The sequence below is a fragment of the Canis aureus genome, chromosome 23 (assembly GCF_053574225.1).
Source record: "Canis aureus isolate CA01 chromosome 23, VMU_Caureus_v.1.0, whole genome shotgun sequence".
NCBI classification, from domain to species: Eukaryota; Metazoa; Chordata; class Mammalia; order Carnivora; family Canidae; genus Canis; species Canis aureus.
The window spans coordinates 19,567,851-19,579,988 of NC_135633.1; the positions used below are offsets into that span (position 1 = coordinate 19,567,851).

Genomic DNA, 12,138 nt, shown 5'->3' on the forward strand with positions numbered 1-12,138 from the left:
CACAAGTTCTGGGATTTAGGATGTGGGCATGTTTGGGGAAGAGCATTATCCAACCTACCACAATGTAGACTTACTAGGTAGTCATCTGTTCAGAGGCAAAATGGAAAGAAATCATTTTCAAGGTCAAAAAGCTAATGAAAAGCCCACAACAGCCTGGACATTGTTTAGAGAGCAAAGGCTCCTGGAGCTTCGACGTGGCCCTGGGGGAATCTCAGTAGTGAAGGTGGCTGGTCCCCCCACTGGAGAAGCTGTCTTGTGGGGCAGTCTCCTACATCCTAAAACAGTGACAACAGGCATTCATTCTTTTTTTCAGCACTCTCTGAGCACCGCCTCTTTGCCAGGCCCTATTACCAAGCTGCAGATTGAGACAGCGAGACATGTGCTCACAGTCTGTTTCAGCAAAGTAGTAAAAGATGAGCCAAACCAGGCGGAACGTGGGCATGCAAGGGGCGCAGCCAGAGTGTGCAGGGGTGCCAAGGAGAGAGGGGAAGCACTGCCTTCTCGGAATTCCCGAGAGCCCAGACAAACGCCTGCCTTTTATCCTGCTCCAAAGGTTAACCAAGGGGGATGTCTACTGCCTCTCCGGTAACACGGAGGGAAAATAAGAAGGGGGAATGGAGGGTAGAGGCAACCACTAAGAGAGCCACAGGAAAAACTGACGTGCCCGATGATTCCACAGCCAAAAATAAAGAACAACTGATTGAATCGGAGGGAGAAAATTAAGTTCATTCTTCATTCACTCATTCATTCAATAAATGTTTATCGAGCCCCTACCAACTGTCAGGCACTGATCGGAGGCTTGGGAAACAACAGGACCTAAACCAGACACAGCAAGTCCTGTCCTCCTGGAGCTTACCCTGTAGTAGAGGAAAAGAGTAAGCAAATAGGGAAGATACAGAGTATGTCATCCGCTGACATGTCTTATGGAAACAAATTAAGCAAAAAAGGGGCACTGATGGAAAGGACTATTCTTGCTCCTTCTCCAGGAGCATCTCCCATGTGCCGGGCAATGTGCTAAATGTTGCAGCACAGAGAGGCATTCATTCATTCATTCATTCATTCATTCATTATATATTTATTAAATGTTATCCGTGTGACAGTCAATTGTGCTCAGCCCTGGAGAAACAAGGTCTCTGCCATAATGGGACTTCTAGACTAACACAAGAGTCAACCATTTAACAATTAAATATACAAGATGTATAATTACAAACTGAAGTTAAAAGGCATGAATAGAATATAATGTGTACATCGACTTAATTGGAGGATTGGATTAGGCACCTCTAAGGGAGAAGTGATATTTGAACTGAGACCCAAAGAATGTAGGAGTGAAAGACACAAACAGTCGTAATAAACTACTGTAATTAGAGCAGTATGGTATTGGCAGAGGGGTTGGGCCACCAGATCAAAGGGAGTAGGAAGACCGGAACCAGACTCAGACATACGTGAAAACTGATACATGACAGGGGTGGCATTGCAGGTTAGTGACCAGGCCTGAGTAAGTCAACAAATATTACTGACACTACACATTATCCACATGGAAAAAATTAAGTGGGATCCCTGCTTTGCATCATATACAGAAATCAGTTCCAGGCGTAACTGTTAAAGGAAAAACTTTTAAGTCTTGTCAGAAAAAATAGTATCTTTATGATCTTGCATAGGACTAGACAAGCCACACAAAGCACTAACCATAAAGGCAAAAGATTGTGGAGATTGATGTATTTGACTACATTGAAATTACAAATTCAGGGGCACCTGGGTGGCTCAGTGGTTGAGCGTCTGCCTTTGGCTCAGGTCCTGATCCTGGGGTCCTGGGATGGAGTCCCGCATGGGGCTCCCTGCAGGGAGCCTGCTTCTCCCTCTGCCTATGTCTCTATGTCTCTCATAAATAAATAATCTTTTTAAGAAAAAAACCCCTGCAATTCATCAAAAGACAGACAGAAGGGGAGGGAGGAAGGAAAGCAGGGAGAAAAAGGAAGGAAGGGAGGGAGGGGAGAAGGTTGCATACCAGGAGAAAATATTTGTAACTGATATAACTGACAAAGAAGTGGTGTCTGATATATAAAAGACCCCTAAAAATTAGTAAGGAAAGACAACCCAAGAGAAAAACGGCCAAAAGTCATGAGCAGGTATTTTTTTTCAGGAAAAAAAAAAAAGCACCATGGGAAATACACATACGAAGGATGTTCAAACTTCTCAGCTATTAGGTTCACAAGCCATCACTGAACGCTTATTAGATTGTCAATAATGACGATATCTTACAATAAAAGGGAGGTGTCCACTAAGTAGGCGCCTGTGCTGGCGTGTGTTCGGGGGCGGGAATCCATTTCTTGGCTTCTCTGTTTCCCTCAGGCCCGGCAGGCAGGGATCTACCTTAGCCACCAGCACGGGGAGTACCCATGGAGGGGCGTACCGGGTTCTGACACGTGCTGCGATGAGCCCCCATAACCGTCTATGCCTGGCATTCAGCCTCCTGCGGGTCCGGTGTTGGGTACTCGTCATCTCTCTCTCCCAGCAGCTCGATGGGCGCTTTGAACAAGGACTAACTCCTCCACACCCGCCGGGCAAGCACCCCGCGCTGGGCCAGGCCCCGGAGGGGCTCACCGTGCGGTCGAACGAAGGCCTCACGTGCTCTCCGAGCCGGCGGGGCCGCCCGCTCCCTCACCAGCATCCCCTTCCTCCCACCGGGGCGCCCCCCCCCCTCCTGGGCACAGGCCGGACCAGGCGCAGAGGAAGCTCTCGGTCGGCGGCTCAGAGAGCGCTGGGAGGGGCAGGATGGAGACGCACGAACACCCGCCCGACGGCCGCTGCGACCCGGCGCCCAGGCACCCCGGGTCACGCGCAGAGCGGCGCGGGCGGAGAGCTCTGCTCTGCGGGGCCGGCGGGGGGGCGGGGTGTGCGCGGGGCGCGGGGCGCGGGGCGGGGCGCGGGGCGGGGTTACGGGGGTGCACGGAGGGGACGCGGGCTGTGGGGGGCGCGGGCCGCGGGGGGGTCACGGGGGGTGCGCAGAGGGGGGCGGGGGCTGTGCGGGCTGCGGGGCGCGAGGAGGGGTTACGGGGGGTGCGCAGAAGGGCGCCGGGGCTGTGCGGAGCGCGGGGCGCGAGGAGGGGTCACGGGGGTTGCGCGGGAGCGGCCGGGAGCGCGTTGCCCGCGGAGCGCCTCTGCCGGCGTCGGCCCGCGCGTGGGCCAGGCCTTCCCGGTCCGCCAGGGGAGCGGCGGGCGCGCCCCGTTCGCCCCGACGCGCCGCGGCCCAGCAGGCGGCCGCACTACGACATGTTCGGCGTCTCCCTCCGGGTGGGTGCCCGGGGCGCGGCGGGCGAGGGCGAGGGCGAGGGCGAGGGCCGGCGGGGCGGGCCGGGGCGGGGCGGGGAGCCGGGCGCCGCGGTCCTTCTGGGGCCACAACAGGGCCCGCTGGGGTCCGACGGCGGGCGGGGCCGAGAGCCTGCCTGAGGGGCTGCAGGTGAGCGTCGGGGCCTCCTTCGCCTGCCCCGGAGGGTGCTGGTGTGTCGGGAGGCGCTAAGGTAACGGAGCACCCCCAAGTCGGAGGTACTCACCGCAGCCCAAGCCCGCCCGAGCCTGGTCGGGGGAGTAGCGGGGTAGTGAGCCCCGGCCTCTACCTAGCTCTCAGCAGCAACCACCTGCTGGAGGGCTCAGCGCCTATCCCCCTCATTAGTTTTGTCTTGGGGGGCTGGGACATTCGTTTTAGATTGTGCGTTAGAAGTAGTGCCATCCGGGGTGCCTGAGTAGCTCATTGGGTCAAGCTTCCCACTCTTGATTTCGGCTCAAGTCATGATCCCAGGGTCCTGAGACAGAGCCCCACATCAGACTAAGGTGCTGGGCAGTGGGGTCTGCTTAGAATTCTCTCTCCCTGTCATTCCCCGCCCCCCACCTCGATCTCCCTCTCTCTCAAAAAAAAAAAAAAAAAAAAAAAAAAAAAAAAAAAAAAAAAGAAGGAAGAAAGAAAGGGAAAAAAAGAAAAAAGGAATGCCATCACCTCAAGGAGGGGACTCCCAGGACTTGCACACTTGCACCCTTGGATATACCATCGGAATCAGCCTATTCCGATGAATAGGAAGGGCCTGGTGACATTAATTCGGCCTGGCCTTGTCTGATTTGCAGCTGATTACTCTTTACCCTCCAGGTCCACCATAGGCTCAGCTTGCATTCTGCTTTTCTTTTAAGATTTTATTTATTTGAGACAGAGAGTGCATGGGGATGGGGAGGGCGGAGAAGCAGGCTGAGCAGGGAGCCGTGCTGGATCCCAGGACCCTGAGATCGTGACCTGCGCCCAGCCGTCTGGAGGCAACCAGGCGCCCTGCGTTCTGTTTTATTACCTTTCCCTCTGTCTGGTTTTTTTTTTTTTTTTTTTTTCTGGGCACAGCCCAGCTTCTGTGCCCTTGGGGGAGGGCGTTGCTGTGCCTGAGCACTGTCCTGCCCGGGACCTGAAGTGCCCTGCTCACATTGTGTCTGGCTAGGACCCATCCTTGCTCCTTGCCATCACTGTCATTGGGGTCACAGTGGTCCTGTTGGCTCTGAGGAACATGAACTCAAGGAGGAAACAGATCACCTTACAGGACTCTGAAGCCAAGTACCTGCTGCCCTTGATTGAGAAGGAGGTAATGGAGTCAGCCCAGCCCCTCCACTGTCGGCCTGTGAGACAGAAGAGGACAAGAGTGGTGGGGAATGTGCTGGCTGGGAAGACAGAGCAGTGGGACAGGCCTTTCATGCCCTCCAGTTTGCCTCGCACTGCATGTGTGTGTGTGTGTGTGTGTGTGTGTGCGTGTGTGTGTGCTGGGAGACTACAAAGTAGAGCTCCTTTCCCAGGCATCTGAGTTGCCCAGAAAGGCTTTTGTAAAGCTGACAGAGCCAGCTTTGTTTTCTGTTTTATAGCAAATCAGCCACAACACCTGGAGGTTCCGTTTTGGGCTGCCCTCATCAGACCATGTCTTGGGGCTTCCTATAGGTGAGTGGAATTTCGGGTTATCACCAGGACTGGGCCTTGCAGGCACTCCACAACTCGGCTGGGGTGTGGAGGTTGCCCTGATACCTTTCCTAAGATAGGTGAGCTCAGAGATGTAGGGAAATGGGCTTGGGGACTGTCCATTTCCTTTCTCATTGTTTGATTTGGGCTGACACAGAAGTGATGTCTCAAGTGAGCATGGAAAAGAAGTGAATCTAGAATCAGAAGGTCTAATATCTCATCACAGGCTCCTTCTGGGCAACCTTAGGCCAGTCCTTCAACCTCTCTGAGCCTTGACCTATGAAATGAGGTTTTCCAGGCCTGCCTGCTTCTTGGGTTGTGAAGGTAAAGTGACTGATGGATGTGAAAACTGAGAAAGTGCAAAGTGCTGTACGTGTGGGGGATGGAAGGAGCTCATGTCACCTATAGGTGGGAGAAAGGCCCAAAATGTGTGGGGAGGCAGGAGGGAGTCAGGTGTTTTCTTCCTTGCATGGTATGTCTTTTCAGCAGGGACCTCAGACCCACACAAGGAGGGACCATTGTGAATAACCAGTCCTAGCGGTCCTAGACTCTGAGTTATCCCACTTCTAGTCTGTGACACCACCAGATGCCCAAGTCCCCCTTAGGAAAGTGGAAAACCTCTGCTGGGTCCACAGCCTGGGGATTCAGAGCTCTGTACAGACTGTCAGTGCTGCTTGCCAGCCTGGTGGAGACCCTAATCCATGACCTACTTGTCCTGTGTGTGTAGGACGCAGGACCTTGACTTCTCCTGTCAGGTCATGAAATTACCCACCTGGCCCCTGAGCCTCCTGCTTTCTCTGTCTCCGTTCATGAGAGCTCGGTGTCAGCCTGCCTTCCAGCCCTCTGCCTGGCCTGTGAGGTCAGTCCTCTTGCCCGGAAGGCTAAACGAATGAAAGACAATGAGAAATAGAATTTCTTAGAATCTGCTGTCACTCACGCCCTCCTTCACCCTGGTGTAGGTGGTGCAGAGGCAGTTCAGAGGCTTCTCGGAGAGTCTGCTACAAGAGCTTCCCAGCTCAGCTGAAATGAAGTAGGTGGGATATGGGGCCCACTAGGGCAGCCCCATTTTCTCGGAAACTGCGCCCAGGTTGGCTGCATCTGAAAGAGCCTTTCTGAGGTCTCCAGGTTCACCTTTGTTCTCAGGAGGAAGCTGCCTCAGGCATTTATTTCTGCCTGTTCTGGATGCACAGCCAGGCCACAGCCAGAGTCGCTGGGCCTGTCCTTTCTTCTCTTTCCTTCAGCTTAATTCTGGTATAGGGCCTGTTCTTTTTTTTTTTTTTTTTTTTTTTTAAAAAAGATTTTATTTATTCATGGGAGACACAGAGACAGAGAGGCAGAGGGAGAAGCAGGCTCCCCGCAGGGAGCCTGATGCGGGACTGGATCCCAGGACCCCGGAATCACACCCTGAGCCAAAGGCAGACGCTCAACCGCTGAGCCACCCAGGTGCCCAAGTCCTGGCCCTTCTTAACCTGGAGCATTTGTAGCTCAGGCTTCAGGGCCTCCTCAGAGACGGCGGCAGGGACTCCCAGGGCTTACACTCCCAAGCAGCTCCTCTCCCCCTTCTCCTTCTCTCTCTCTCCCCCGTCTCCCTTTCCAGCTGCATGTCCCATCTTTCCCGCATCAGTTTCTACTCCCTCTGATGGCACAGAGCTTCGTCTTGCCTCTGTCTCCTGGCAGCTCTTGCTGGCACTCCTGCCCGCTCCACTCTTTGCTGTGGTCACCGAAGTGTCCCACTTCAGATCCAGCAGCGACCTGAGCGGCCCCGCCCATCCTGGGGCACTGGGGTGTAGTGACATGATCCACGGCTGTGTGGCCATCCCTGGTCCATTTGGTTCCACGCCGGAGGAGCAGAATTCCGTGGCTCAAAACTTTACTGCTGCCCCCCAAGCAGAGCCATAGGCCCGGAAGACACAGTACTCACAGTAGAACTCCTGGTCTGTGGTGTCCAAGTCCTGGGCCCAGCGTGCCTGTGAGCCTAGGCTGGCCCTGTGCTGGGCAGCACGAGGCAGACAGGGGGGGCCGTGATTCGTTCACAGACCGCAGTGATCCACCCAGCTCAGGAAGAAATGATTTTGTGAAGGCAACATATTTTGCTCTAAAAGGGAAATACACCTTTCTGTTACTTCTGATACTCAGCCTCCAACATTACCAAGCTCTTCCTGTTCTGGAGAGTCCCTTGACACAGTAAGCATGCACGTGAAGCTCACAGCTCCACTGGGATGGAGGCAGGGCAGGCATGTCATCGCCACCCACCCAGAGGGGTCAAGTGACTTGCCCAGGGTAGTATGCAGCGTGACAAGAGCATGCCTAGGACCCAGGCGTCCTGGTTTGAGGCCCCTCCCTGGTTGGCCCTGCTCCTGGGCACCCTGCCAGACTGTGTGTTCACCTCCCTGAAGCTCAGTCCTTTATGGGAACCCCGGGTCCTGTTGAGGCTAGCTGTGCTCAGATTTAACATTGGAGGCCTTTTCCGTAGGTAACTATGTCCATCTCTTGGCCAAAATTGATGGCGTTATGGTGGTCAGGGCTTACACGCCTGTGTCCAGTGATGATGACCGAGGCTTTGTGGACTTGATTATAAAGGTAAGTGGGGCCCACCCTGTCCAGCTGCTTCACCCTCACACACCTATTAAAGGTGGTAGGGTGGAGAAGGGACACATACCCTGGGAAGGGCTTTCCAGAAGGGTCATTTAACTGTGCAGCTGATGACTTGGTGAAGTCTTCAGGGGTGCTTAGAGCAACTGTGAATGCCAAGGATTTTCTCCAGTGGCAAATGGAATTTTGAATTGTATGCAGCTGTGGTCTCAGGTCTGACGGTATAAAAATCAGGCTGCCTTATTTTTCAGGTCTACTTCAAAAATGTGCACCCCAATTATCCAGAAGGGGGGAAGATGACTCAGTACTTGGAGAACATGAAAATCGGGGACACCATCCTTTTTCGAGGGCCAACTGGTCGCCTCTTCTATAATGGGCCAGGTAGGGGGGTGGGAGTATCACACCGGGCCTCCCGCTGGAAGGAAGAAGATTCCTGTGGTTGTTCCATTGTTGTAGAAAACTTCTCAGGGTTGGGTCCTGTGGACTTGTCCTTAAGTCTTCATAGGTTCACTCATAGCACACACACTTGATGAGATTGTAGCTTCATTAAGGCAGGGGAGTGCTGGGGTGTTTCCTCATGGAGACTGGATCTCCAGCACGATGCCCGATACATAAAAGGTGCCTCCTGATGCTGCACAGTGGATGGATGGATGACATCCACACTCGTTTATTTATGCACACATCACCACTGACTCGCTCACTCACTGCGGTGGCAGAGTGCTGTGTGAGGCCTCCCTCCTCCCTCCGAAGAAGAGGCTCAGTGAGTCCTCAAGGAAGCCCAGGGCCTATTTCCACTTCATGCACCAGGGCAGTGGGGCTGGTGGAGGGGCCACCTTGACTCGCTTCTCTGGTTGAGAATGGTGTGGCCACTTCCTCGAGTGGACTTTCCACAGGGGAGTCCCAAGAAGAGCCAGTGATCTTTGGCAAGTTCTCAGGCAAGAGCTCCAGAAGTCAGAGGGGTCCTCTTTGTTTCCAGGGAACTTTTCAATCAAGCCATACAAAACAAGTGAGCCTGAAAAGAAGCTGGTCAGTCACCTGGGAATGATTGCTGGGGGCACAGGTAAGAGGCTTCTGGGGCTTTGTCCACAGGGTGGGCCTTTGGAACTTTGGAGTCATTTGATCCTAGAGGAGATCCTTCCATGGCTGTTTTAGATGCGGGTGCAGGGTTGATGACAGGCCTGGAAACTGACCCCACGTGCCCTGCTCCCCTGACCCAACAGGGTGGCTAGCCCAGGAAGTCAGGCCGGGGAACATGGAGGAGTCTGGGGATCGAGCCAAATAGGCCCAAACATGGTCCCCCAAGGGCTCTTGGATCCAGGTCAAGCCTGATACTCCTCATCCCTTGAAAATAAATATCTGAGAGAATAGAACCAATGTGTACGGATGCCTACAACGTGCCAGGCACCATAATAGGCGCTTTAAAAACAACCACATTTACTTGTCGTTAATTCTGTTGTACAAACATGGACACTAAAGAGCTCAGACAGGCACTGCACTCACCCTGCTCAGATGGCAAGTGGGGAGGCTGGGTGTGAAACGCAGCCAGTTCAGAGCCAGTGCTCCTTCCATCTTGCCACGTGAACACGAGAAAGGGCTTTGGACTTACTGTTGTGTTAGAAGGGAAAACCAAAATGCAGGGCAGTTTTCCACTTTGAGCTTTGGGGGCAGGCACGAGAAAAGTAGGATTGGAGCTAAGGAAGCTGTTAAGGGCCTGCAGGCCAGGGTTTGTGGGCATCGGAGATGGGGGAGAGCCCCTAGCTGTGTCCTGCCTGCTGCTGTTCCAGGGATCACGCCCATGCTGCAGCTCATTCGCCACATCACCAAGAACCCCAACGACAGGACCAGGATGTCCCTCATCTTTGCCAACCAGGTCAGTTCTGCCCAGGGGAACCCAAGCTCGGAGCGGTAGGCTGGAATGTTTGCTGAGTGGCACCTTGCATTTGTCCTTCCCCTGCTTGAGCTCTAGCTGCTGGGGTGTCTGTAGCCACAGGGGTGCTTTGCGGGCTCGGCCAGGGGTGGCTGTGAAGGAGTGAAGGAGTCTATGCCTGGTTTCCCACTTGTTTTTGGCTTTTTCTTTTTTTTTTTAAGTCCAGGCCTGATTTCTCATTTATTTTTTTAACTGTCTGCCCCACCCCCCTATGAACTAAGCTGTCCTTCCTTTCTTAATGTGTAGTTCTGTTTTTCTGCGTATAACATCATAGATGCCTGCAGTAGAAATTTCAGGAAATACGGAAGTATATAAATATTCGACATCTTTTCTGTCTTTTCTTTATACGTGCCATATAGTTACAATTAGTTATATATTGCTTTGGTTTTTCACTCAGTATTACCACACAAGCGTTTTCTTCCCATCAAAACTCTATTTTTGTCTGTATCAAGTTGTACCATAATTTACTCTAACTTCTGCATTCACATTTTTTTTTTCCAGTTTTCACAGTTGTAAAGGACCAAATGAATGATATTGCCTAGGCCTGTTGCCTTTTAGGTTATTTTCTTAAGTAGAATCCCAGAAGTGGAATTGCTGGCATTAAGAATCGTGAAGAGTTTTAAGATCCAGGTCCTCTGTGCAGTACCTCTGAGCTCCTGAGAAGTTTCTTTGGTTTTTGCTCCCGTTTCCCAAATGAAGCTCCAACCTTTGTGTTCCTCTGCTTTAGCTCTCCAGTGCTGTTACGTTAGGTGGTACCTCATATGTTACTGCCTTTACCGCTTGCACTTTTCACAGAAGATCCCGGGCGCACACAAGGCTGATTCCATCTGAGTTCCAGCTGGGTGGCCATACCTGGTGCTCAGTGTAGATGGGGTGGTGGGGTGCTGGGAACCTTGAGTGAGGCCGCCCTGCTTGGTCTTCCAGCTGGAAGGCAGTCATCGCCTCTGCGGGAGGTTCCACCTCCTCCACCCACAGGAAAGAGGGCTGGTGGTGCAGGAGCTGCCACAGAACCTTTGCCCCAGAAGTTCTGGGTGGGGTGAGAGCACTCCCACTGAGTGGGGGCAGCTTGGGCAGAAATGGGCTGGCCCAGGTGCCCAGTGTGGGGAACAAGCGGTCCAGCCCTGGTGAGGCTTTGCTCATGGGGCTTCTTTTCTAGACAGAGGAGGATATCTTGGTGAGACGGGAGCTTGAAGAAGTTGCCAGAACTCACCCGGACCAGTTTGACCTGTGGTACACCCTGGACAGGCCTCCTGTTGGTATGCTCCCTGTTGTCCCCATTGTGGTTTAGCTCCAACCCTTGACCCACCTCAGGAAGTAGTCCCTGGGTTTGTTTGCTTCTTAGGACTGTGCTGGGAGGGAGGGGGAGCTGAGACCTTCAGCTCTGTCTCCGCACAGGAAATGGAGGGAACTTGAGGGAGAGAGGATTTGGAACAACCTGTTTGTAAGGGCCATCAAGGGCAGGCGTGTGATAGCTCAGCAACACTCCATATGCACATTGAACCTCGGGAGGTTCTCGAGGGACACTGAGGACTCCATGCTACACTCGACATGGCATCCCAGAGAATTCACATTCCCTGCATCTAATATGGCCATGGACCCCATGCCCCCTTACCACCCAGCCTCTTCTGGACAGCAGTCCTCATATGATGAGCTCCAGCCCACTGCTACAACCCTAGCCAGCACCCAGCTGCCACCCATGCCCTGTGCCTTCCATGGCTGCCCCTCCTACCTCGTGAGCTGTGCCAGCCTTGTCACATAGCTCACTGCCCAGAAGAGGGTGCCCCCCTCTTGGTTAAGCCACAAGCCCCGAGGCCTGCTCCACCAGGCACAGTCCCAACTCAAGGTCTTGATTCACACTGCACCTCACTGTAGTGTCCTCCATCCCTGACCATGCTTGGTGCATCAGACACCACCTGGGGGCCTCAGAGTCCCAGAGTGAGCGTGGGGTTTGGGGTCCATAGTGAAGACAGCTTCCTGGGCCCTCCCGCGTCTTCAACTTCCCCGCTTCTGCAGAGAACAACAGTGTAGACTTCTGAGTGTTGGAGAGCAGCCTTGCCTCTTTAGGAGGGGGGCGGCAGGAGGCTTGGGGTCAGGGGCTTCACCTGGCACCCTCACGGCTTTTTTCTACTACTGCTTACTCTCAGGCTGGAAGTACAGCTCAGGCTACATCACCGCCAACATGATCAAGGAGCACCTCCCTCCTCCGGGGCAGTCCACGCTCATCCTGGTGTGTGGCCCAATGCCCCTGATCCAGACAGCTGCTCATCCTAACCTGGAGAAACTGGGTTATACCAAGGAGATGATTTTCACTTACTAATACCTTCCTTGCTCCAAGCAAATTTGCCTGGTCCCTTTCATCTATTTCAGAGTGAGTCCCGCCTCACAGCATTAAACAGGGATGTGTTCACAAGTGCCTTGTAATGCACCGGGGGCACATGGCTCCTCTCTTGGGCGTGGGCCTAAGCAGAGTTCAAGGGGCTGGAAGCAGACTGCTTTCAGAGGCCTCCTAGCTTGGGAGGCTTGAAGGAATTCCATTTCAGTGTCTTTCCCCAAAGTGTAATGAAATCAACTTCAGGACAAAGCACATAGCTCAGGACATGTGGCTCTGTGGGGGTCCAGCTAGGCAGTTGGAGGGCCTTGG

The 12,138-nt window shown here is 53.6% G+C and overlaps 2 protein-coding genes and 1 long non-coding RNA gene across 4 annotated transcripts in view; 2 read left to right on the top strand and 1 right to left on the bottom strand.

Annotated features, from left to right (window-relative positions):
• Positions 1-12,138, bottom strand: part of PPFIBP2 (PPFIB scaffold protein 2) — a 169,894-nt gene that overhangs the window by 7,798 nt on the left and 149,958 nt on the right. The gene's annotated exons all lie outside the window — the stretch shown is intronic.
• Positions 3,097-11,907, top strand: CYB5R2 (cytochrome b5 reductase 2). 2 transcript variants are annotated; one of them, XM_077866634.1, is made up of 9 exons: positions 3,134-3,291; positions 4,473-4,613; positions 4,888-4,960; positions 7,452-7,558; positions 7,822-7,951; positions 8,547-8,630; positions 9,355-9,440; positions 10,654-10,753; positions 11,642-11,907. In XM_077866634.1, exons 1-9 carry the CDS (start codon positions 3,271-3,273, stop codon positions 11,812-11,814), a joined length of 915 nt encoding a protein of 304 aa, XP_077722760.1. In that variant the 5' UTR covers positions 3,134-3,270; the 3' UTR covers positions 11,815-11,907. The 2 variants fall into 2 exon arrangements, with proteins under 2 accessions (XP_077722761.1, XP_077722760.1); XM_077866635.1 differs by lacking the exon at positions 4,473-4,613 and having other exon boundaries at positions 3,097-3,291.
• On the top strand, positions 4,983-6,256 carry LOC144294734 (uncharacterized). The gene is made up of 2 exons (XR_013362114.1): positions 4,983-5,302; positions 5,706-6,256. It is a non-coding gene; the product is annotated as an uncharacterized LOC144294734 (long non-coding RNA).